Source organism: Erythrolamprus reginae, chromosome 2 (assembly GCF_031021105.1).
Source record: "Erythrolamprus reginae isolate rEryReg1 chromosome 2, rEryReg1.hap1, whole genome shotgun sequence".
In the NCBI taxonomy this organism is placed as follows: Eukaryota; Metazoa; Chordata; class Lepidosauria; order Squamata; family Dipsadidae; genus Erythrolamprus; species Erythrolamprus reginae.
Window position 1 is genome coordinate 241,402,640 of NC_091951.1, and position 27,916 is coordinate 241,430,555.

Consider the following 27,916-nt stretch of genomic DNA (forward strand, 5'->3'; position numbering starts at 1 on the left):
GTTTCAGTTAAGAAATACATTGGCTTTATCTGAGCCTCCTACCTGTGGCTGGGAGTCTGGGTGACAGTTGTAGAATGATGTGTAGTTGAGGTATAGTGACTTGTAGAAAAAGATGCCTCAGTTTCTCTCTCAACAGCATGTTCACTGGATATTATGTTTTTAGATACATATTGCTAAACAAAACAGAGACACAACTTTTATTTATAAAACAGTTAAAAACTACAGATCAATTCTGTACTCCTGTCTTGTACCAGAGATGTCCAACTGTGGTACCTTTAAAACTTATGGACTTCAGTTCCCAGAATTCCCCAGCCAGCATGGCTAGGGGAGGACTTCTTGCCCAGATAGACCAGTCTTACCAGAAAAAACACACACAAGCCATGGTTGGACACCCTTGCTTTATATATACATATGAAAACATTTCAAAAATTGAAGTTATAGTATTTCTCAAATTAGCAGTCAATACTTCATTCTCATAAGAAGACACTTTCCTTGAATTAATTCAAATTAAAGTAGTGATTCAGTGGAAACGGTGGTTTATTATCTGCAGAATTCGGTCACCAAAACAAATCTATTTTAGTGGAGTTCACAGGTAAGAACAGGACTATTGCCAAGCAGTATGAGTGGTAGATTTCTCTTTTTTCTTGTTTTTCCTCACTGTATTTTTGCAGTCTTAATTGTTCATTATGTGTTTGGTCCCTGAATTTTAATCATGAGGACATGTTTTCTGTGAAATGGATTAGGAATAGACTATTTTTCGTGCAATTTTATGAATTAGCCTTTCAAAGTATTTAATTTGGCTGTCATCTGATGTCTCTGAAATAATGAAGAGAAATAGTGGACTACTGGTACCAGCAGTCCTTGACTTACAACAGTTTGTTTAGTGACTGTTACAATGGCACTGGAAATAGTGACACGACTGGTTTTCCACTTCTGGCAACTTCCTCATGGTAGTGTGATCAAAATTCAGACGCTTGGCAACTGATTCATATTTATGTTGATTAGTGCCCCAGGGTCTCATTTTTTGCCTTTTAAGACCTCCTAATTAGCGAGGTCAATGGGGAAGCCAGATGGTCTCAATTCGAGGACTACCTGTATAATAAAAACTACTGGGAGTAGGGAAGGTTTGATTTTGAAGTAGCTAACTAATAGGCCTAGTTTGTCTACAAACTGGTTCTTTCAGAGAATGATATACTCTGGGAAATGTCTGAACTTTTTAATTATACAAAAATATATACTGCTCAAAAAAATAAAGGGAACACTCAAATAACACATCCTAGATCTGAATGAATGAAATATTCTCATTGAATACTTTGTTCTGTACAAAGCTGAATGTGCACAACAGCATGTGAAATTGATTGTCAATCAGTGTAGCTCCCTAAGTGGGCAGTTTGATTTCAAAGAAGTTTGATTTACTTGGAGTTATATTGTGTTGTTCAAGTGTTTCTTCTGAGACAGAAGTTTCTGAGAAGATGTCCTTATTGATTTTGTCCTAGTCAATAGACATTAATCGCATTCAATCTGGGGTAGTGCAACTTAACCTAAAGGCACAGGAATTTCCACAGCTCACATTAGAGAAACATCTTTCAGCTGTGGCGAGGGGGGCGTTTGCCCAGGTTCGCTTGGTGCACCTATTTGTACCGGGAGTCACTGCTCACAGTCACTCATGCCCTCATCACCTCGACTACTGTAACGCTCTCTACATGGGTCTACCTTTGAAAAGTGTTCAGAAACTTCAGGTCGTGCAGAATGCAGCTGCAAGAGCAATCATGGGCTTCCCCAGGTATGCCCATGTTACACCAACACTCCGCAGTCTGCATTGGTTGCCGATCAGTTTCCGGTCACAATTCAAAGTGTTGGTTATGACCTATAAAGCCATTCATGGCATCGGACCAGAATATCTCCCGGACCGCCTTCTGCTGAACAAATTCCAGTGACCAGTTAAGTCCCACAGAGTTGGCCTTCTCCGGGTCCCGTCGACTAAACAATGTCATTCGGCAGGACCCAGGGAAAGAGTCTACAAAGAGGGGCGGCATACAAATCTAATAAATAATAATAATAATAATAATAATAGCCTTCTCTGTGGCGGCCCCTGACTCTCTGGAACCAGCTCCCCCCAGAGATCAGAATTGCCCCCACCCTCCTTGCCTTTCGTAAGCTCCTTAAAACCCACCTCTGGTGTCAGGCATGGGGGAATTGAGATATCCCCCTCCCCCAGGCCTATACAATTTATGCATGGTATGTTTGTGTGTATGTTTTGCTTTTTTAATAAGGGTTTTTTAGTTACTTTAAATATTAGATTTGTTTTATTATTGTTGTGAGCTGCCCCAAGTCTACGGAGTGGGGCGGCATACAAATCTAATAAATAAATAAATTTCTTCCTACTTTGCTGAGGAAGATAGAGCTATCTAAACCGTCATACATATGTTGTGAGCGACCCTCAAATACTCCTTCATAGTGATGGATTTTGTTTTTTCTTGAAATCAATTTGGGTTGTGGGTCCTGAATGCATTTGGAAAAGCAAAATGAAATCATGAGCTCTCCTGAAATGAATGCAAGAGAACCAAGTTCTTTAAGTTAAAACAAACAAAAGATCTGAATTATCTGTTTTTCATATTGAATTTTCTCAACCAGGAGAAAAGAGTTCACACATTCACCGGGATTCTTCTGACCGTTTTATGGGTTCAATTTTGTGAGAAAAAGCTCAGATGTGGCACATACAAACATTATTTTAGATCCAAAACAAATAAACAGAAGACTGTACACCCATGGTCCAAACAGAATTCATAGTGTTCCTTATAGTTTTAAATTTATATTTATCAGATAGATAACTGGCAAGATAAATGTACATGTATGTACATGTACATACCAGAATAAAAAGAACAACTAAACTATTTTAGAGAAACATTAATTACCAACCAAAAGAAAAACCTTAAATAACAGATTTCAGCTACAATTTCAGCTTTCTACACTTTTTTAAAAGAATGGTCCAATTTATCATAGCCAAACTTTAGAGAACTGTATCATTAGATCTCTCAGGTGAGTGAAATCTATGAAGCACCACAAAACCTTTCTCCTTTTTTTGCTTAAAAACCACTCTAATTTCAGATGATTTCTCTAGCACATTTATCCTAGCCCACATTTTCCTTTGATATGCTTTCTAAAGCAAGGCACGCTATCCTGCTACAAGAAGGTTCTGAAGACAATTTCATCTGGTTTTTACTTATGGGTTGGAACTAGCATTGCTACAATAGTTACAACATTTTTGTGGCCACGAATGCTTTATACAGAAAATTGCTCCTTTAATCTTTGGTATCCCACAAGCACAATGTGAAAATCAATTTATACCTCAATTTAGTGACACCAACAGATTTGTCTGTATAAACACATATGTGAATACTGTATACATATATACAGACAAATATAGGTATGGTATATACGTGCATGTTCATATAGCATTTACTAAGTGAGCTCTTTAATACTTTATTCATAAAGTATTTTTATAGTCCCAGTATTAGTTTTTAATATATTTCTGTTTATCAGTAGTATTTTTTAATGTAATAGTAAATTAAAATGGTTTCTTTTGTGGATAATTTATTATTATTATTAGATTTTTATCCAGTGTTTTTTTACATATAATTCAAGGTGATAAACAAACTTAATCTATTTTCCCCACAACAAACAACCCCACCGGCATCTAAATATAATTTCACAACTGTTTTCAGTTAAATCAGCTACTGTCATTGTTTTGACAAACTAAATAAAAGAGATGACTAGGCTGAGCTTGAAAGGAGGGGTCAAGCGCATCATCAGTCTTGAATTCCTTTACACTCACAAGAGATCTTAGTCCAGCCCACCTTGAATTCATTGATTCTTATCTACCACCTATTTGCTTTGATTGTTAGTAGTTCTGATTCTTGCAGAAAGTGTTACCAAGCAATAAACCTGTATTCATTTGGACTGCCTTGCTTCCTGGTTTCTTCTGCCTTACAACTAGTGAACAATAACATCTTAGGAAAATGGTACCGATTTTAAATAAATTGTTAAAAGGATTAAATGTCACTCAAATAAATACTGATGAAGAAGAGATTATCAACAAAGCTTGTGCAAAACTTACATTCACCAGCTGGACATTCTCTGGTGGTGGGTGAGGATGGTGAGGCCCATTTGCCATGTTGACCCTGTGATTGCGTTCTGATCGAAGGCCTTGCCTGAGACGGTCATGTAACTTTTTCCGCTGCTTCCTGAATTTGAAATATGGAAGTACTTTTAGTATTCAAATAGTCGACTGAGTAAAATAGTTCTATAAGCCTTATTGACCATAGCCCATTCCCATTACGGAACTGAATTTTATTATTTGAAGGGGCAGAAATACCAGGAGCTGATGGACACACAGCATTAAACTTTGCCAAAGTTATGATAAGATTTTTTTCACAAATAATGTTTCTGATATAGTATCTGGCATCCTGAAACTATACCAATCTTATCCAGTGGCTAATTACATCATGGTATCGTATGAAGATGCTACAGAAAGCATATTGTACTCCAGTGGTTTATAATACATGAAGCAAAAGGCAGGTTATTAGATCCAGAGGAGTAGAATTTCCGAGGAAAGTAGCGTTTTTTGCCCTTTCCTGCATTTTCTGGCAAAAACAGCACACTGGAAACCTTATTCCCTGTGGCTAGGTCTTTGTAATATATCCGGAACAGGGACCCTTTGGAAGACCTTATTTTGAACTCCACAGCTAATTTGCCAGCAACCAATAATGTACAGCTGTGGGATGTGTGTTGGTTTTTCTATAGCTTATTTGTGAGGCAGTTTACTTTTGTCAGTAAAGGTACAGGGGGGGGGGAAGTAAGTTCTTCTAAAATAAAAAATATCGGAAATAAAATGATTCTATACTGCAAGGATTCAAGAAATGACCTTGATTCTGAAAGAGTCAGTCAATTACTGGCTGGACATTTTCAACTAATTCATTTATTAAAAATGCTGAATCACTCACTGACCTTTTCTGCCCCTTGGATGAGAGAATGTTACATTAGCTGCACATTCAACTAGGCTGAAGTTATGTGCTTGATGTTCATCCAAACGCACAACAGCATCTACTCCATATATTGATTTTTACTTCAGCAGAGGGGGAGGAGAAAACCCCTTCTCTCTGACCTGCCCAAGATGAGAAATAAGGCCTCCCGACCGTCCCAAATGAAGTTGCATCCGTTATCTCTACATTTATTTATTTATTTATTGGATTTGTATGCCGCCCCTCTCCGTAGAAAGGAAAATAACAAATCTCTTTTGTAGAAAACTAAAGATAGAAGTTATCCCTCCCTTCAGGGACAAGATTTTGAAGAAAGAAAAGACAGCGTTACCTATTCCCAACGTCCTGCCCTGACATCATTAAGGAGAAAGGATGTGTATATGAGGCAGTAGTGGGTTCTAAAACCTTTTACTACTAGTGTGCACTTGTGGGTGGGTGGACAGAACCTCCTGCCGCCAATGCTACCGGGGTTCTTAGAACCGGGCCAAACCGGGAGCAACCCATCGCTGATATAAGGGGGGAATAATCCAGTGATCGGGCGCCTTATTTCTGCTTTAAACTCTCAAACAGAGAAATTGAACTAGCATGATTTTGGTTTTCTCAAATCATGGGTCAGCAGCAATGTTCCCTCTATTTTTTTTTTTGTGTGGGCGGAAAAGTATAGTCTCTGAGCGGCAGTCCCTTCGGGACTGGGCGGCATAGAATAATAAATAAATATAAATATAAATATAAATATAAATATAAATATAAATATAAATATAAATATAAATATAAATATAAATATATAAATATAAATAAATAAATATTATTTGGGTGCTTTTAACCATATGTTTTAAATCAAGAGGCCGCCGGGGGTAGACATAGGCGGTGGGAGAAGGAAAGGGAGCTGCCCCCGCCTGCTGCGGATGGGCCTGTGCTGAGCCTCTCAGTTGTGGCTTCCCCGCCCCCCCTGTGGGCTGGCAGGGGAAGGGGAGTGCGTGCGCACGCGTGCCCAACATTCAAAATTTAAAAAAACCCCTTCATCGGACTCCGCATTTTTGTTGTTCCCCGCCCTCAACTCCAATGTTGCGCGGCCTTGGAAAAGGCTGCGCGGGGGGTAGTTTTGGGGCGCGCGGTCACGCAGCTGCGCACCTTAGAGGGAACATTGGTCAGCAGCATTTTTTGACTTAGTATTATTTAATAACGGTTATTTTGGCTAAGGTAACATCAGTGGGAGTGGGGGAAGTGGGACACTGAAAAATAAATAGGAGCTTCAAATCTTAAACAGGTAGTCCTTGACTAACAACAGTTTGTTTAGTGACCATTCAAAGTTACAATGGGACAGAAAAAATGACTTATGACCATTTTTCATAGTTATGACCACTGCAGCATCCACATGATCACATGATCAAAATTCAGATGTTTGGCAACCGATTCATATTTATGACAATTGCAGTGTCTCAGGGATCATGTGTTCCCATTTTGCAACCTTCCGACAAGTAATGTCAATGGAGAATCCAAATTTACTTAACAACTGTGTTACTAACATAAAAACTGCAGTGGTGCACTAAACAACTGGGGCAAGAAAGGTCCTAAGCACACTTAACAAATCTCTCACTTAGCAACAGAAGTTTGGGGCTCTATTGTAGTAATAAGTCGAGAACTACCTGTAGGATGACTCTGTGTAATATAACCATGATTTAATTCAAGGGTCTTCAAACTTGGCAACTTTAAGACTTGTGGACTTCAACTCCCAGAATTCTGCAGCCAGCATGCCAAGTTTGAAGACCTCTGACTTAAATACACTATGGTTCCATGGTTTGAATATGAAGATTTCTTTAAAATTGGATGTGATGGTTCCTCATTGGAGCTAAAAAGACAAAAGGTCAGGGACTAAAGGGTCAAAGTTCAGGTTATCTCATTCTTACAACTTCCTATTATGTCTAAGCTAACCATGTGCACTTTCTATAAGTGAAAAGGTATCATGGTTGAAAAATGTGTGTTATTGTTTTCGCAACAGTTGTTATTTGTTATGCCAACTTCTGAAATGATTTTAAAATATTGCTTTGGCTCCTGCACATCCATAACACCTCTCTGCATTTCATTAAAGCACTCAAGGGACTCTAAAAGGAAAATTCCGATGAAAGATAAACAGGCTCAATATTTCCACACCTATAATTCATTCAATTAATTGTGGTTAAGTTATCATCTTGAATAATTCTTTCCCAGAGTCCATAATTGTTGCAAGTAATATCCACAGGGGAAGGAAAACTTTTATAGAACACTTTGGAAGTATTATCAAGTTTAATTAAAGTTTTGACTTCTCTCTATTCAGAAGATGGATAGATGAAACAATGGGAAGGTTGTTGAAGGTTGGGTATGGTTTTTTTAAAAAATGCCATAAAAGTAAATATTTTTGCTTATAAAAATGTATCACCAATATACTTAACAATAGACAGCTGTGAGTCTGAAACATTTTTCTCTAAAGAAAGATGCCATGCTTTAATTTAGAAAGATAAACATAATCAAAAGGAAAGCTTTAAAACATTTCCTAAAAGTTGTAAAAAGTAAATATTATATTTACATAATAAACCATAATATCAACAACATCAATTGTTGCCAATTGATTGGAAGGGGCAGAGATTTGGAGGTTCCAAGTTTCATTTATCAGGCACCTTTTGACATTCATTATTAGTGTGATTCACCACATCTCACACACTGCTAAAGATAAAGACAGTATTGGATTTAAGCCCAGCTCAGTCATTGTGTGTAAATATCATGTGATACAACAAGTTTAAAGGTGGAAGCCTTTTAAAGCAAATGGAATGTTTTTGCATTGATCTCAATTAGATTAGATTCTAAGGGATCTCCTCCTATGAAAAGCTCTTGCATACTACATTCCAGCTATGCTTACAAACTTACAGATAATTTTTTAAGTTTATGAAGCCATCTAATTGTGCATCAAAATGCATATATATATTTGCAAATATGTATTTGTTTTGTGTATCAAGATGCAAATATATATATTTGCATCTTGATACACAAACTATATATATAGTTTGTTTTGTTTTGTGAGGTCCTGATTACAAAGTTATAGAAAAAAAGAAAAGAGATATTTACTTGGTTTTGCAGTATGCCACAACACACATGATGCCAACAACAAGGAGAGCAATGCAGATGCCAGTTATGGTCAACACTCTTTTCTGGTAGAGTTCCTCAGCTTCTAGAAAATGAGAAAATATAGATGGTTATAACATGTACACTGGATGAAAAAACAAGAGACCACTAAATATAGCTCATAGTCTTTCAGCTTATAGCTACAGTGAAAGTATGTCAAACTTTATGCCCAGAAATTAGAAACTATATTCAGTTATCATTGATGTGAGAAAACTTGAAATAAAGACAATTTAAATTTAAATTTAAAGTTTAAATCACAATTCAAAGTTTTGTTTAACAGTTTAAAATTTATGAAGGTGTCTAATGAAATAAAAACAACGCACTGATAAAACAAGACTTTTTGTTTAAAAGTAGGGTATTCTTGCAAAGATAGCTGGGATAAAAATTGGACCTCCCTCCTTCCCATTTTCTCTTCACAGTCTCTTGTGTTAATTTAAAATATCCAATGGTTTTTCAATATTATTTTGGTCTACACCGTGAGTGTCAAACTTGCGGCATCATGTTGCATATCACAATGTTTTTCCTTCATGGAGCTGGGATGGGCATGGCCTGTGTTTGATACATCTGGCCTGTGGGTCACCAGTTTGACACCCCAGGTCTATACCAATTTTTACATGAGTATTACATTCTACTTTGAATTTTACTATGTCAGATGAGAGAATTGCATAATACATCAGAAATTGACAGTAATATTTAAGTTTATCCATCCCTCCAATAGGCAATATGCATTGTACCATAGGCATTATAGGTTTGATTGACAAGTAAAGAAAAGATGATGATATATGGAGGGGAAAAAATCTGTTCTACTGCAGAGATCTCAGTGGAAGGTACTACAATCAATATGAACTAATTCTTAGGGTAAAATAATGTTTTCCCTGGAAAGATAATCACATTCCACTTTACAAAACATAGTTTATTTGCTAAACAGAGGAAATGATACATTTAGGACATTGATATCAATGGTGCACAGGATTAAATACCAGAATGAGCCAGTACTTTGTATTTTTCTTTTTTTTTCTTTATTTTATTTGGTTGGTAAATTATATTTAGCTTTTAATCTAAAATTGTGCAATTATATAGTTGCTAGCTCAAAGCAACCATCATGTAAGGCAAGCAACCAACAAGAATTTCCATTCATAATGGACATGTTTTTAGGAAGATGACTATTCAGAATTAAAAAGGGGGGTTGGAAAAATCAGTACTCTTGGAAATGACTTTGTCATCAATAGAACAGGATTTCAAAATCTGTTACTTTTCTGCTTTGTGATAGCTTGTATTTAGCAATTTCCTGGTCTGGTGATCTTTGTATATTTGCAGATAAGACATCTGTTAGAGCCTGCTTTGCCCTAGCCTGTTGTTTCAGATTGATGTTTGGCAATAAGCACTGTCAAGTCCCAAATTCCTGACTTCTGTGGTCACTGTTGCTCTAAGGATCCAAATATTTTCTTAGACACTGACCCAATATATAGTTTGACTATGTCATATTGGCCAAGATCCAATAACTGGCTGTGTCTGTTGATATGCAGGGCTGTTTATTGATATGTAACCGTTTTGGAAGAAAAAAACCCAAGCTGTCTGGATTTTAAAAAAAATGGGAGATAAGATTTGATCAAATGCTTATTGCATAATTTTCAAATGCTATTTTCAGCACACTACTTTCATATGGCAAAAGGATCTATACCCCTCCAGTTGAGAGTGAATCCTAGTGATCTAGGTAAGGTTTCCCTCTGAGTCAAGATTCAGAATAAAGGAATGTGAGTATGTTAACAGTTTTTGGTTTTCCCCTCATAACAGATTAAAGTATAATATATTTAATTGCAATCAATGGCCTATCATGTTTAGCTCCCCTTTGTGGAATCAATTATCCCCTGAAGAACATTTAGAGGCTAAATCTCCTGAGGTTCAAAGACACTTTTTAAAGGACATTAATACAATTGGAAATACTTTTCTTTTGTATTTCAATATCTAATACTAGTTTTAATGACAATAGCACTGGGATGTAAGAATATCTGAAAAAAAAAATCTATTGTGGTTTTTATCATTTTGCTCTTAGGTATAAGGAATAGACTACCCAGACACTAAACTTACCATGGACTATGAATTTGTATATAAATATATACATTAGAGAAAGCAAAGGTTATTTATTATCTCTTTCATATTCTTGTTAAGAGCTATTGGTTATCCTCTCAAATGCCTTACATTCAATGGAATTTACACAAAGGAAATAGATTTTTAGGGACATAGTATATTTCCTCAAAATATTTAAGGATATATTTGAGGAAATATACTATGTCCCTAAAAATCTGTTTCCTTCGTGTAAATTCCATTGAATGTAAGGCATTTGAGAGGATAACCAATAGCTCTTACCAAGAATATGAGACAATAAATAACAATAATTCCAAATAAATTAAAACTAAAATTTAAAACTATCTTTCAAACCTTCATACCTATGAATCAATGCATATTATTGCTTCCTACAAGCCAACCCCAATACAAACATTGATTAACAAGTTTCACAACATATTTATACAGAAATCATCAATACTGATTATGAACATATGGAAGGAAGAATCAGTTTTGTGAGAAAATAAAATTAGAATGCTCAAATGATTATTCAGTACAAACAAAAATCTAGAAGTATTGAACAAACACAAATATGGGAAGAAGGAGAGGAGAAAAAGGAGGAAGGGAACAGATGAAGGAAGAGGAGGAAGCTGAAGGGAAATATAAGGTTAGAAGTTGAAAAGTCAACTATAGGCCTGGCACAGCATGCTTGATAGCTGGAAGAAAGAATAAGAAAAATGCTTGAAAGTAAGATGAAGCAGAATTTAAAGGGATTTTTCATACAGCATAACTCCTAATCTCTGCTCTCCCAAAAGCACTGATTGATTAGCCAAACAGTGGTGTCTTGTTATTATATAATCAGAGATAGCAAAAACCATGCTAGACACAATCCAGTACCTAAGGAATAGTGCAGTTCTTAAAGGATTAATACTCTTTGTAGCGTCAGTCATTAATTGGTTAAAATTGCGTGACTGCTTCCCTCCTGCCCAGGATGGTTGTGCAAGTTTGTGAATTTTATATTAACCATAATTAATGTTTTCCCCCCAGCATTATAACACGATGGATATGATGCATTGTGCCTTTTTAGTGACATTTTTATGGATGTTTAGTGCAATGTAAAAGCAGAGTGAGCCTTATTCAATGTTCTCATTTTTTTTCAGTCTCCTCATTGCTAATAGTCCTGCTCTTCCTCTCTTATGTGTTCTTGTTTGGAACTTTAATAATATGCATTTTCTGCAAAATCTCTTGTCAAGTGCATCCTATTTTGCAGACTTTATTTCTCCTTCCCAATGACTGTATTTATGCAGATACTAGGGCAGTGATGGCGAACCTATGGCACGGGTGCCACAAGGCCTGCGGAACCATATCTGCTGGCACGCGAGCTGTTGCCCTAGCTCAGCTCCAAAGTGCATGTGTGTGCCAGCCAACTGATTTTTGGCTAGCAAAGAGGCTCTGGGAGAGTATTTTTGGCTTCCAGAAAGCCTCCAGGAGGATGGGGGAGGGAGTTTTTACCCTGCCCCAGCTACAGGGAAGCCTTTGGAGGGCAAAACAGGAGCCTTTGGAGGGCAAAACAGGAGCCTTTGGAGGGCAAAACAGGAATCTACTGGGCCCACCAAAAGTTTGGAAAGAGTCTGTTTCTGGCCTCCAGAGGGCCTCTGGGGGGTGGGGGAAGGTGTTTTCGCCCTCCCCAAGCATTGAATTATGGGTGTGGGCACTCACACATGCACAAGAGCATGCTCTTTTAGCACACGAGGAAAAAAAGGCTTGCCATCACTGTACTAGGGGGATACGGGGAATGTATTCACATTACTAAACCAACACTCTCTTTTCTCAATCTACTTGGCTTCTATTGTATGCCACATGCAGCATGATGCGGGTATGGCTATATATTTTAATATAGCTCTGGACCAGTGGTGGGATTCAGCTGGTCCGTACTAGTTCGGGTGAACCAGTTGTTAAATTACTCCCACCCACCTCGCTATCAAAGTGGTCTTCGGCTCTGCTTGTGCTGCAATGGAGAAATGGGCAATGGAACGGCTGGCATAAGGGACGATGGAGGACACTTTACCTCTTTCTTCTCCATGCTGGTGGTAATTTAACAAGCGGTTTGCCCAGGGTCAGGTTGGCCAATGCAAGAGGCTTGTCCTGCATGTGCAGTGGAGCTGGAGGATGGGGATGAGCCATGACTCCCACGACAGCCAAACTGATCCTGGGTGAACTAGTTGTTGAATTATTTGAATCCTACCACTACACCTGCACCATGAGATTTATAGCCAATCATATGACATTGGGGGAAAGTCCTGCCAAATAATGAGGTTGGTAATGTAGAATAATTTTGAAATAATGATGAAAAAAAATGTCAGTATGGTTGTGTTAGCTATAGGCTACATTTTCCCTTCCTTCTTTTATGAATGAGATCATACAAAGGTTTAATATAATGTTGCCAGGCATGCAATGTGACATCACTATATATATTATCCTGGACTGGCTGGGCATCATAGTGAAGAAGTCCTAAACAACAGCGAAACAAAAGCATCCAGAGCTGAACTAAATATAAAAGGAAGAACACCACTATTTTGGCAATGGATGTCCACTCACTCATGCTTCCACATCTGAAACACCACAAGGGGCATGTAAACCTATGTTTAGAAATACTGTACAAGAAGTCAGTACCCACCACAACTTTAAAATCATTTCTAGCCAAAACAGTTTAGATGTTAAAATTTAAGTCCTAAGTAAGGTGTAATTTAGAGATTGAGGCAGCATTCAAGTAAATAAAAATTGGAAGATGAAGGCAACAAGTCAAAGCTGGTCAGGTGGTAAGATCACCTCTTTAACCTCAAAATATATTTTTGGTCTAAATAACAAGGAAAGGGCTGTAGCTCTGAAATAATTAATTACAGCTTCAGTCCCCATTTCTCGTCACATTTACAGCTTCAGTCTGTAAATGTGAAGTCATTTCTCATCAAATTACAGCTTCAGTCCCCACTTCTGTTCACATTTTATAGTGTTCTACTTTCTCTGTATTTCAACCTCTTTTCTATTCTGCCTATTGTATAGGTGGTCCTTAAGACCACAATTAACCCAGCATTTGCATTGCCAAGCAAGTCATTTGTTAAAGTAAGTTTTGCCCCATTTTACCACCTTCCTTGCTAGAGTTGTTAAGTGAATCACTTTGAAAAATTACTAACCAAAAGGAAATCAATAATACCTATACAGTGATACCTCGTCTTACAAACGCCTCGTCATACAAACTTTTCGAGATACAAACCCGGGGTTTAAGATTTTTTTGCCTCTTCTTACAAACTATTTTCACCTTACAAACCCACTGCCACTGCTGGGATGCCCTGCCTCCGGACTTCCGTTGCCAGCGAAACGCCCATTTTTGCACTGATTTCACTGAGACTCCCCTCGCTGGGAAACCCCACCTCCGGACTTCTGTGTTTTTGTGATGCTGCAGGGGAATCCCAGCATCACAAAAACAAGCGCTTGGCTGGCAATGGAAGTCCGGAGGTGGGGTTTCCCAGCGAGGGGAGCCTCAGTGAAATCGCAGCATCGCAAAAACACAGGGGTCCAGAGGTGGGGTTTCGAGGACTTTGGTGTTTTTGCGATGCTGCGATTTCACTGGTACTCCCTTCACTGGGAAACCTCACCTCCGGACTTCCGTTGCCAGTGAAGCGCTCATTTTTGCGATGCTGGGATTCCCCTGCCGGGATTCCCCTGTAGCATCGCAAAAACATAGAAGTCTGGAGGTGGGGTTTCCCGGCGAGGGGAGCCTTGGGGGAATCCCAGCAGCGCAAAAACGGGCACTTTGGCTGGCAAAAGGGGTGACTTTTGGGCTTGCACACATTAATCGCTTTTCCATTGATTCCTATGGGAAACATTGTTTCGCCTTACAAACTTTTCACTTTAAGAACCTCGTCCCGGAACCAATTAAGTTTGTAAGACAAGGTATCACTGTATAACCTTTCTCCTTTGCATGGTGCAAATCCAGCGAGTATTTTCAGTCAGTTGTTTTAGGGAAATATGCAAATAATGGTTATATAGAATGACTTCAAGTTAACTTTCAAAAAGGAGACTTCTCCTTGTTTGCTGAATGTTTTACCAGCAGTTAATTTCATATGTGAAAGTTGCACAGGTACTTTCAGAGATAGCAGCAGTAATATATTGTTGCAAATTTTGAAAGGATGCCAAGTTATCCATCAGAAAAGGCAATTTCCTGTCTCAAGCCCATTCCACAGTGGTGTGTGTGTGTGTGCATCTCACTCTGTTTTTGTCTCTCTCACAAATATACAAACAGACAAACACATACAGGCATATGGTTATGATAGCTGAGTTAAGTGTAAATAGGGAGCTGGCAAAGGCTGTTATAGCTGTATGATCCCTTTTGAAGCACAAGGAAGTTAGTTAGGAATTGAAGGTGAGGAAATGAAAAAAAAAGTTTTCAATCTTTCAGCAAGCTAAAAGGAATGATTGGTCCATACCCATAAATTCAATCCCAAGATGTTCTGCCAATGCAGAAAGTTGACATAAAAAAGAAAGAGAAGAGAAAATAGTTTCAGAAAAGAGCAATGCACCTTACTAAAAAAAACAAATTGCACATGGATATTATACCTATTAGGTATTTGCACACTGACACAGGACAAATGCCATAAGGTTAATGGTACAGACCTCATGTAAGCTTTGGCAGCCTCTTTTTAGAAAAACACTGGCTCTAAACCAAACCACACTATGGTATCTGTATATAATTTAAATAACATGATGACTTCACCACTGTATTTTAACCCTTAATGATATTACTGAAGTATCTGGGTTTACTATATCATCTGTGTCACATTTCAGGTCCAAAATATCACCACATAAAACATGTTCCTTAGTGTATCTATGATCCATAACAGGGAACTAATCTTGGTATTTGCCATACATAAAACTACACTGTTCCTTGTTTTTCAATCTTAGTAACTAAGATGTGTGGACTTTTAACTCCCAAAATTCCCTAGTCAGCATTTTGAGAACTGAAGTTTATACATCTTAAAAGTTGGTGAGATTGAGAGACACTGCTTTAGTCTGCTGCAGGCAGAATTAAGTTTAGTCTACTCCCAGCTCATGGTAGTAGGGACAAAGTATAAACCTACACCGTTCTGTATGTGACGCCATAGTAGCTTCTGCAATTTTAAAACTGATTTCTATGGCAAATGCTTCTTAGATCATAAAAAAGCAATGAGAAGAATTACAGAAAGTGTTATATGTTACAACGCCTCAGGAAAAAAAAGTGAGAATCAATCTGATTAGAGGCAGATTTACAAGTAACTTTGTAAAACCATGAAACAATGTACTGTATAAACTATACTTATATATGGTAATAATGATATTGACTCTTGGAAGTGAATTTTTTCCCTTCTTTTTCTAACAGGTGGGAAAACAATGGTGTTACAGCAGATAATGATTAAGAAGGGACTGTGTGTAGTTGCAAATACCTAGCTCCCATATAGTGATGCCTGTTAAGTTGTGGCTACTGTAATTGCTGAAATTAATTCAGGCAGCACAATATGTTACAATGAAACTATACTGATAGTTGCATCTTTAGTTCATTCAAATTGTTTGATACTAATATAGACAGACTAATATGGATCAAAAATCTACTTCATTGCAATATTGGGAATGTGCATAATGCATGCATTAAGTTGTTTTTTTTTTTTAAAAAATGGTAATATTAGACTGCTGGCTTTATAAAGCAGTCAGTGATTACTCACAGCTTGTTATATTATCATTTAATTCTTGTATCAAGCTATAAACTGCTATATTTATCACTCAGGAGCAATTGTTGATTCCTTTCTATAGGTGCTATATACTATATTTGTTTTCACTTCTTATAGGTTAAAATATTATCAGCAGTGTACAATCAGTCATATTTTAAGGGTTAAATAAAATACATAGGTTTTTCCACATACTTAAGAGCCAGTGTTACTTGCCTACATGAATACTACTAACAATACATATTAGTTACAATTGCATAGAAGTTTCAGTAGAATTAGTGACATGCTCATGCATAAATACTATTGCACATGATAGTTCACATGTAAGGTAGACAACCCAGGTGAATTTCAGATGAATTCACTGATTTCAAACACCTTATGTATGAAATAACTGAATGGCAAGTTGTATATATATAATTTCATATTTTATAATATATATAATTTTCATTCATTCATTTGTTCATTATTCATTCTGGTAGCAAAAATCATGCATAAGGAACATGCACTGTTTATTCTAACTCCAGAATAAATGCAAAACATTCCAATTGTCATTTGAAATTCATGTTCTCTTGATTTTGAAACTCTCATACAGTCATGCTTGCTAATAAGTTCAGCGCTAAAGATATTACTTCATACACTTACAGTATTATATAGCTACCATGATTTTATTTGCTATGTCTGCCTTGAATATTAAAATTTATAATAGCTTATTTAAATAATTATTGCATGGGACACAGCCTACAAATAGCACTTTGCTTGTATTTTGCTGTTAAAACTCTAGGTTTTCACTGAGTCGGTGTGTGTGTATGGAAGAGCAGTTTCATAATTTTTCTTTTTGCTTATTTGTTTAGGCAGTTCTGCCTAGGTGAATACCTGTAATAGCCCTAAGCTTCATTCTGTAATGCTTTGAAGTTGAGCACAATTATCATCATCTATTCATGAAGTTAACGATGTTACCAATTTATAACAATTTAAAATCCAAAATAATTTGGCTGTAGGACACAGCATAGTGATTTATTCAATTACCTCCGTAGGAGCCCCTCATTATTTCCCCCCTGCCTCTAATTTCAAAGGTAGATATAAACTTGAACCAAGTAAAAATTAATTTTAGTAATTTTGCTGTCTCTTTTGCAGCAAAGAAGATTTCTATGTTGCCTAAAACTGGTGGACCTCTGCTTGAATGCCAACAACATAATGTGAAACTTATCCTCAAAACTAATCTTAATTGATTGAATATGGATTGCAAGTAAAAGGCAGGATGGTGGGTATTCACAGCCAATTGTTAGGGAGCAGGCACCATGCGTGGCAATTAGGGAGGATGGATTGGTGTGAAAAGAGGTTGGTCATAATAGTGGGCTGCCCCAAATATTCATCACATAGTTATGAGGGCGCTACAATGGCTGGAACTTTGAAATTGGGTCATTAATCCATTTTTTCAGCACCATGGTAACTTTGAACAGGCATTGGATGAATAGACATAACTTAAGGAATACTTATATCCCTTAAAACTGGAAACCACTTAGAATTACATTTTGTGATGTTGCAAGAGTTGTTGAAGAGGCATTAATACACAAGAAGCAATCTGGCAATTTTCTAAAAAGTTATTTGTATCAGGAGTAACTACAACTTAGAGCAGTACTATGTCTATTTACTTTTTGTATTAATTTTATCTTAAACTACATTATGAAATAAATCCTCATTGGGTGTTTTACAGCTACTAACATAATATACAGGCAAACCACTGCATAAATGTAACTTTGAAGTTACTATTCTAATTAGTAAACAAAAACAAAATCCTTTTTTTTATATCTTTACTTACATCTGACCACTTGAAACTGCTTATTTTTGGATTATTTTTGTGGGGTGCAAATGTGTATAGATTGAATACATTATTAATGCTTTGGTACATACATTTTAGGTGAAAGGATTGTCATTATTTTTTACAGATGGAGCTGAAATCAGTATGTCTTTCTGTGTGTCTGTGTGTGTGTGTGTGTGTGTGTGTGTGTGTCTGTCTGTCTGTCTGTCTGTCTGTCTGTCTGTCTGTCTATCTATCTATCTATCTATCTATCTATCTATCTATCTATCTATCTATCTATCTACAAATAAAGGATTCAATTGTTATTCTAGATAAGCAGAGACATCCTGTTCGTATTATGCCTTCAATTATTCTTGGTTCCTGAACATTTTATATAATAGGAAAGAAGTTACAAAATTCTTTCAAATATATCTGGGTAATTAAAATATCAAGAACAAGCTCTCTAACTGACTTTTTAACCCAAGAAAAATATTAAGCGTTATTAATTCAAAAACTCATCCTTGGGAAATAGCTTCTAATTTAGAAGCTGAGTGCTTAGGATGGTTATAAATTATTCATTTTTTTTTCACAGACATGAAAAATGTAACCCATACGACTGATGCATACTACCTTGCCAATGGAAGTTAAAAAGGATCGTCATGAAGCTGACAGTTTTCACTGCTGTTGAATAAACCATCAAGGACTGTTTAGTAGGGCTCTGCACATTTCAAAAATGATTTGAAAGAAATGCTTCTGGCCATGTGCAAAAACAGGATCTCTCTGCTACTCATTAAAGCAGGTTATATTTTTGGGGGGGGGGGGGAGGCAGGGGTTTCAGGCTTCTTCAAGAGTTTAAAGAAGAGATGCCACTGCTTTAAGGAAACACTCATTAAACGAACATGACACTATTAAAGCACTAGAATTCCACTGACAGCTTAATCTAAAATATTCAGATATGCATGGAATGGTAAGAAATCTCTATGGCAAACTCTGCAGTCATAAAGTGTTCATTTCATATAATCTAATGGCCCGTTTTAGATTTGAACTGACTTGTTATAATTATGGGGAGGTAGAATCAAACATTTCTATAGGAGATCAGACTACAAAAGATTATTGTTTTCTGAAATCTCATTGGATCTGCCCAAGTATTTGGGTAACTCTAAAATAGCTCTTTAGAACCCAACTAAACATTTGCTATGAGAGGGCAAAGTAAGTCAGCTAATTTTGCAGTTTAATATATATATTGATGTTCAATATATATATTGCAGTTCAATGTACAGTATATATCTGAATTGTGACATGTATTCTATATAAATGGTATTCTCTTATTTATGTTAAGTTGGACATTATTAAAAGTTAACTAGAACTATTGTCCTCAGTCCACATATTATTCAGCACCATTTATTGATTTTATTGATTATATTTTATAAAGGATGATGTAAATTATGTTTTATATCCAATTTCCTCCATGTCTATTGCTCAGAAATATCTTATTTGGATCAGATTTAGCTACTTGAAAGCAATTAATCGGAATCAATACCATTTCTCCCGCTTCGTTTTTTTTATTATTCTAATTTTGCTGAAGTTTTGATATTGCTTTGACAATCATTACCATGCAAACAGGCAGAAGCAATCAAGATTAAGTTCATGGAATCCATTTAGTAATAAAGGAAAATCTGAGGAAAGATGCGACTAGGAGAAAGCAGCACCAAACTGAGCATGCTCCTATTCAGGCAGAGACAGAAAGGAAGTGGACGTACTGTAGAAGCTGGCCATTACGTAGTTTTGACAGCGATCACCAGTAAATTCATTTGGGCACCTGAGAGTAAAAACAAAAAGAAAAAGAAAGAGAAAACAGAGAAAAAGAAAAAGAGGCAATTATATGCTAAGAGGCTCCTTGAGTGACTGCAGCCAGAACTTTGATGAATTCATCTTCAGAAATTGGGCCTGTTTCTTATTGCCAAGTGGTTGAAAAGGTTTTGAGGGGGGAAAATGGCTTCGCAAATACCAATTTAAGGAGGAAGGTGGTTAATTTTAACACCTGAAATGACAACTAGGTATTATTGTCATTAGTCAGTGAACTTGAATGCAATGTTTATGCTAGCCAGCCTTTTTTAAAAAAAATTAAAGCCTCTGAGATTCCAGATAAGAATACTTGCAATGACAACCAGAATGATAAAGAATTGCTGCAATTACCAAAACAATAATAGGTGTTTGGTGCTGTCAAATCTGCACAGAATGGTCAAAGGCAAAAGAAAAAGATCCCATTTTAAACTGAAGAGTGAAAACATCAAATGATAGCGATTTTGATTGCTGTAATTTGGGGGAGAAAACAGATTTCATTTCATTTTAAAACATACTTTGTGGACCTTTTGGCAATTTATGGACTTTCATGGGTACAACTTCAGCACATCGTGGTCCAGAGAATCCATCCTGACACCTAAAGGCAAAAATGTGATCCACAATTTAAAAATAGAAGAACCCAGGGGTAGAGAAAATCCTATTCTGTTTCTATGGCAAAAAAGACCTTGGAGAAAGAATTTAAAATGAAAAGGGATGGCAAAAGCATTGCATTCTTATTTAAACAAACTCCGTGTCACCAAAAGACAACCACAAATAACAAAATTAAAACACACAATCAAAAAAGTAATGCTGATGACAAATTTTCAGCTGATGTTTCTCTTTCTAGAATGCTGTACCATGAATTCATTGGTGCCTACAGCATTTATTTTGATGGCAAGATCGATTAAAGATATTGTCTTTTTATACTGCCATATCCATTCATATTTTGATAAATATGTAGCAATAACACTGGCAAGGGTTAAACATGTCTTTAAATGCTCATAAAAGGAAAGATTGGTCAGCAAAACATACATTTTTTAAAGAAAATAAAACCTGATAATTTTATTTAGTTTCAAGGTAAATCTAATTTCTTAGCTCAAGTCAAGTGTCTTTACTTTGATATGATTTATGCCAGTTTGCAGATTATAATATCATATATTCCAAAATTAATTTGGTCTAATGAATTATTCAGATACTTTGGTCCAAGTGGAGAACATTTAAAAAAGGATAATAATAATCTAGGAAAGAGAAATGGGGACAATGGTTTTTTTAAAGACATGTTCTAATTGCATTGTCCTTTAATACTGCAGGTAATTTATAATCCTACAAGGAAGCATTTATCATGTCCACTGTCCATTTAGATCTCTATCTGGTGGTTTTAATTAGCCAGCATAGTCAAAGGTCCATCATGTACCCAATATTCCTGAAACAGCAAAGGATATTGTTCATATCCTTGCAGGAAAAAAAAGAGAGAGAAGAAAATCTCATCTATAAAATATTATGCAATTTAGTGGTGGGGATTATTGAACTTTCTTTAGAACACAAGTTCAAAGCCATTTGGAAAAGTTACAGTGGCCCACATTGGATTTGTCACAGAAAATGTGCTTTTTATTGCTATCACTACTATAGCTATTGCTATAGAGTAAAAAAAAAAACCCCAATACAGAGAAAAGAATCCCCACTAGAAATGAACTAGATTCCATTGCTTTTGTTCAGCATTATTTCGAATCCAAGATGAAAAGAAATGTCATGTTGAAATAGAAAAACTTCCTTGAAATTTATACCATACAAAAACACATTGTCCCTGGTTTATAAAAATAAAATCTCTCATACAAAGAAATTGTGCTAGGTTGATAAAAAAAAATTCTCCTGTTCCTGATTGCTAGTAATTGTTCTTGATTATGGAACAATTGGTTCAATAACCAATGTGGTTATTGAAATGGATGTCCAAATGCCGCCTCTATGTTGGTTGAGGCAGGCAGGTATCATTTGTTGGGGGTCAAGGGAAAGAGAGGTTTTGCCTTCTTTTTCTGCTCAAAATCCCCATGTACAATTGGTGGGCCACTGTATGACACAGAATGCTGGACGCGATGGGCTTTGGCCTGATTCAGCATGTCTCTTCTTATGTTTTTGTTCCCTGTATCTAATCCAAATTCAATCTTTTAAAAACATTTTGCTTTTTTTAAACTTTTCCAAACTCAATCATTTATTTAAAAAAATAAAAAATAATAATAATGGATCATTCCTTATTTTCCACTCCTTGCATAGAGAGAAAAGTGCAACTATTTGAAAATTCAATAAGTAACACTGATATATGAGTCACAGGTTACTGTTTTTATGAATGGAGTTGTCGGGATTTTTAAAGTATGCCACTTTTTTTTCATGCTTAATATCAAAGGATCTTTTTCTCCCAAATATGTTTCAGGAATACCAATACCAAGAGTTCCTTTTGAGTAAATAGCATAACTATTCGTGGATCCTAGTAATTCATGGGCATGAATTAATTTACCAAACCGACAAAACAAAATTGTCTTCCCTCTTCCTAACCCAACCAGAACTCCATTTTCAAACTCTATTTCTGAAAATTGCAAAACATGTGGTTTGGTTAAGAAAAGGCCACCCTATCCCCCAAAAAGTTCTAAAAGCAAGAGCGGCTATCAAAAACAACACTGTAACAGCATTGCTTACACATTGATGACATGTTTAAAATTAAGACCTCCCAACACTGCATTAATTATTCTCTATGCTTGAAGACTAAGGTTGACATTAGCAAAACAATGACATGATTATGACTGTGTGACATGAATTAGAATTAGTGATTTCAGTTGTTAGGAATTTTTCTAGGTACAGTATCAGACATTTTACTGATAACTTTCTTGGTTATAAAAACATTTGAATCTCAAGTTGGCATAAACAGAGAATGTTTGATAATAGAAAAATTGTCTGATATGTTGTGGTTTGTGTTTCAGTTTAAGGAAAAATTGTTTTGCTTTTCAATCAATAAAATCATATATAATAAATATGAATTTGTTATTAAAGCAAAACCAGAAATATCTAAATTCTTCCCAAAAATTGTATCAAAACACTGTACAGGTAGTCCTCAATTTACGATCCCAAAATTTATGTTGCTAAGTGAGAAACCTGTTAAGTTACTTTTGTCCCATTTTACATTTTTTTTCTCCAAATTTGTTAAATGAATCACTCCAGTTGTTAAATTAGTAACACGGTTATTAATTGAACTGGGCTTCCTCATTGACTTTGCTTGTCAAAAACTGGACAAATATTACACTTCAAGGTGGTCTTTATAACACTTCACTGGTCAAATTTGTTTTATAGTCTGAACATTTTAACTAGGGTTGGGATGACATTTTATATAAATGAAATTGACCTTTCCGCTTTATCCATTCTTGCATATGATTATATCAGGGCTTGAGTATTATTATCAGCAATACAATAAACATGGTATGAAATGGAAAGCACTTGATAATTTCCAAGTGTGCTCAAACACACACTTTGGCTATTGAAAACAAAGGAATGTGAGAATATCCATTAAAAAGCAATTCTTAATTGAAGCTTATAATCTGAATATTAAATAGCTGCATTTAGATACTTTAAAAATACATCATGTTAAATCAGGATTACGGAGGAATATGGATATGGCACTAGAGTACCGAGGTTAACTAAACTTTGGGACCTAGCTTTGGGACCTAGCTCCCCCCTCTCACTTGTATGTCATAAAGTGATCATGAAATATAAGCCAACTTTATTTGATGCAGCCAAAATATAACACATTTTAGAATTCCATCCAATTAATCATCTAATTGTTCACAGAGTATGTGCTCATATTGCAATGTTTCTGGAACAACTTTCATATTGCAATATATTTCTGGAAATATATTGGAAAGTTAATTGTGGCAGCCCTACCACAATGGTAAGCTATCACAGGTCATTGATCTAGCAAATATTATGGAATAATTTCAGAAAGCATATGAATGTGTATATTTAAAAATTGTATTTTGTAAATGGTATTTTAATTTAAAACATGTTTTTTTTCTCTCCAAACAAATGCATAAATAATATTAAAATTTTGAATACTTTTACCATATGAACAACATCATCTAGTCAAACTAAAGATTCATTTCGTGAATCTTTCAAACTGGTTCACTCCAGCTATGTTGACTTATAGGGCTGATAATTTTTATGAAATGCAGTCATTGGCCATGTCAAGAGAGTATGATGGTCCAATACTGTACAGCTGGAAACAAATTGGACAGCAAAATAGTGATCCTTTTATTTTAATATATTAGGGATTTTTTTTTTAAAGTGATGTTTTTGTGTCTAACAGATTGTTATTTCTTCTTTGGCTAAAGAATTTTATATATGGATTTAATCTAATTTAAACCATACACACAATAGTATCTGCATGTTTTGGAAACACAGGAAATGACTTAGGATGGTGTTTAACTCTTATTTTGGAGGATAAAAAAAGCTGTCATCAGTCTATAACATATATTCTGTAGGTTAAACAGTGTTACCATATGAAACATGCATTAAAGCAATAAATACTGTAGCTTCACTGGAAAGATTTTCGTACTTGCATAAATATCTTGGGTTTGGAAGATCTTTGACCATGAAGCATTCACCTCCATTTACACAATAGCCTTTCTTATTTATATCACATCTTGTGAGATGACTTGTCCCAGTAGTAGATGTAGAGGTGGCTAGAAGAAACAATGGAAATAGAAAGGGACAAATCTCAGTATGCATGTACTCAGAATAAGAGTTAGAATTATTAGTATTAGCATTTTTATGACATGTAACAAATATTCAGTTGCAAAGAGAACAAGAAAAATTACTTTATCAAGAGTATTCTCATACGATGTCTGAGTCAATACTCGTAGAATGGGACAACTCACCGCAAAATCCCAAAAAGGAATACAAGTGGTATACAAATCTCCATATCCACAATAAACCGAAACTTTGTAATATCCACACATAGATATATCAACCATATTATTTCTTTTTGAGATAAGAAACATTTTGCAAGGTTCATAAAGAGAGTAAGAAATAGTAAGTAAGAGAAATGGAAGGACAGTGTGTGTGTGTGTGTGTGTGTGTGTGAGAGAGAGAGAGAGAGAGAGGGAGGGAGGGAGAGAGAGAGAGAGATTGCAAACAATCCTTGTTTCTATCTATATCCAAATTCCCTTTGTATGTTGTCATTTGTGGTTTAATCTTATAACTTCTTTCTCATCAATTTCATCCCATCAAAACATTTTCAAATCTTCCTGTTCCTCTTAAACTATTCAGTCTTCATATATTTGATGCTACTGCATTTTACATGTTCTACTGTTACCCGAAATAGTGGTTTGGAGGTTAACTAGGTTAGAAAGCAGGGGAGCATGAAGTCAAGTCCTGCCTTAGCCATGAAAGTAATTTTGGGTCAGTCTTTTTCAAGTCAACCAACCTCACAGGTTTATGGTGATGGGGAAAATAGGAAAAGGACGGTATGTTGGACATGTTTCAGCACCAGTTGTAACATGCTCTTGAAGCTTTTGTAACACCAGCATCTGGCTTTACAGCGGGGATCTATTCTTTGGTTGATGATTCTAAAGGTTAGTTTGTTATCATTAGAAATGCAGCCATACTCATGAAATGAAGGGTATTCACTCTTAGCAAATCAAAGTCAGGTTAGGTTAGGTTTATTGGATTTATATGCCGCCCCCCTCCGCAAACTCAGGGCGGCTCACAACAATAAAAAACAGTACAGTACATAATACCAAATCCAATGCCCACCCATCTAGTTACAATTTAAATTAAACTGAATAACAAGGCATTGGTCTGCCATGAATCCGATTTGCTCATAAGTACCCTTCCATTTCTCTAATTAATCTGCTACTAACATTTAATCAATTCAATCAATTAATTTAATGACTTCTGGTAGATGCTTCGATCCAAAAGAACAATAACAGTTGGTATAGCTGTCAAAGCCCATCATTATTCCTTGCCTTCCTCTCAATTTAGCTCAGGATTTAATCAGCTCTGAGATTTCCAAGGTGTAGATAGCGCTTTCCATCTCCAAACTTTAAACCCTTCAAAGAAAACAGAATCCAGAAGAGGACACCCAAATAACTCCATTATTTTAGCTCCAATATATGGAATTTTGGGTTAAAAACTAATTGCAGAATCATGACTTAAAACTATAATTAGACATAGTCATAATTTATAAACCGGTTTATCAGTGTTTTCTGGTGGAAATATTTACTGCATATGCAATTCTAGAATCATGTAAGAATTGCAACTATTATCACCTCTTCTTATCCCTTTACCATGTTTTCTTCTTAAATCAGATTATTACTCTAGAGACAACCTGCAATTCTAAAGTAAATAGATTCATTTGAAAAGAAATGCAATACTGTCTGCTTGAGATCCTGCAGACAAAGTTTATTACTGCCACAAAGGCTAATGGAATGCTTTAAATTGAATTACAAGGATGACTGTAGAAGAGTTAAGCTTAAAGCTATCTATAATTGCTGTGGCCATCTTATTTTGCACTTTTTCTCTGAGCAAATGTGAGATCAAAAGTAATCCACATGGAATGCAAAACATAGATTTTTTTTTTTGTTGAAATAAATTGTGGGACAATCTGAACCATGGACAAATAGGCTTTAGAGGAATCTCTAAAAATAATAAAAACATTGGGGAAATATTTATCTGTTGATATGACACAATAGCTTCTCCCAACTTGGGTGCTTTCAGAATTCCTTCGCTTGCTTTGTTATTAGTGAGAATTCTGGGAGATGAGGTTCAACAAATTGAACAACAACCAGATATGGGGAGTTATCTTGTTTATTAATAACAGTTCTCTAGGTCAGTGTTTCCCAACCTTGGCAACTTGAAGATATCTGGACTTCAACTCCCAGAATTCCCCAGCCAGTGAATGCTGGCTGGGGAATTCTGGGAGTTGAAGTCCAGATATCTTCAAGTTGCCAAGGTTGGGAAACACTGCTCTAGGTAACTACAGGAAGGAAACACATTATTGGAAATTTAACTGTGGTAATAAAAAGCAACAAGAAAGGCAATGAAGTTGCAGAAATGCTTTGATGAAAAAATGTTGAGAAAAAAAATTCTTGGATGAATAAAGCAGTCTTCATGTTGAAAACTTGGGGAAACAAGGGGAAACTTGTGTGTATCTATCTATGTATATTTACACTAAATACCCCCCCCCCCCAAAAAAAACACACTGCTAGGATGCTACTATAAAGGTCCTATCTTGAGTGGTCATCCTTATAACTTTAATTGATAAGAATCCACAGAAATTTAACTCTGAATACATTTGCATAGATGTGTAGAATATATGGCAGAACACGATTGTTTTGATTTACAATTGTCTAAAAAAATGGCCTGTAATTTAATCCAGACATTTTAAAGAAGGCAGTAGCCTACCTACTTCTTAAGAATCCAGCTATTTCAGGATAATTTTTATTAAGCCTTCAATGTCCATCTTTTGGGAAACGTTATGGAGAAAGTGGTTGGACTACAGCAAACTGAATTAAACATGAATTCTATATCCTATCACAATTTCCAATAAAATTATGAAATTAAATCCATATGTCAATAAATTTAAATATCTCCATGTTACCTGCTTGGCAGAAGATTAGATTTTAAAATTCCCCAGATTGTCATCAGCTTTTTCCAGTTTACTCTGAACTGCAGTTAACATATTTTAAAACTCTATTTAAATATCTTAGAAAATGAGACATTATCTGATTCCAAAGCTTAGGAGCCAAATCCTGGACAGGTTTTAGCTATGAAAAGGCTGAGATGATAGCATAAAAATTGAAAGTACCTTTGAGACTGCATGAGTTTCAGAAGCCACAAATATATGGGAAATAAGAGGGGGGGGGGAGTAAAAGCTCTGAAGATTAAAACTACAAAGGGCTCTTGTTCTTCCAAGGAGCCAAGAAAAGCCTCTTGTTTGCTGTGATGTCCTGTGTACAGATAATCGTCATCTTACGATTGAGCCCCAAATTTATGTCGCTATATGAAACATTTGTCCAGTGAATTTTGCCTCATTTTGCAACCTTTCTTGCCACAGTTGTTAAGTGAATCACATGGTTGTTAAGTGAATCTGGCTTTCCCATTGCCTTTTCTTGTCTGAATGTCACAAAAGATGATCACATGACCCTGGAACACTGCCACCATCATAACTATGAGTCAATGGCCAAGCGTCTGAATTTTGATCACATGACCAGGGGGAAGTT

At 35.9% G+C, this 27,916-nt stretch overlaps 1 protein-coding gene across 9 annotated transcripts in view; it reads right to left on the minus strand.

The window, feature by feature from the left end:
• NRG1 (neuregulin 1) overlaps positions 1 to 27,916 on the minus strand; it is an 802,420-nt gene that overhangs the window by 7,642 nt on the left and 766,862 nt on the right. For 3 of the 9 annotated variants that reach the window (XM_070742348.1, XM_070742355.1, XM_070742350.1), the window contains 6 exons: positions 24,250 to 24,376; positions 19,574 to 19,632; positions 14,744 to 14,767; positions 8,139 to 8,241; positions 4,118 to 4,244; positions 43 to 173 (listed from right to left, as the gene is read on the minus strand). In XM_070742348.1, coding sequence (XP_070598449.1) covers positions 43 to 173; positions 4,118 to 4,244; positions 8,139 to 8,241; positions 14,744 to 14,767; positions 19,574 to 19,632; positions 24,250 to 24,376 — 571 coding nt within the window. Of the gene's footprint in view, positions 1 to 42; positions 174 to 4,117; positions 4,245 to 8,138; positions 8,242 to 14,743; positions 14,768 to 19,573; positions 19,633 to 20,173; positions 20,254 to 24,249; positions 24,377 to 27,916 lie in introns of all 9 variants that reach the window. The other 6 variants (XM_070742353.1, XM_070742356.1, XM_070742357.1 and 3 more) reach the window with 3 other exon arrangements.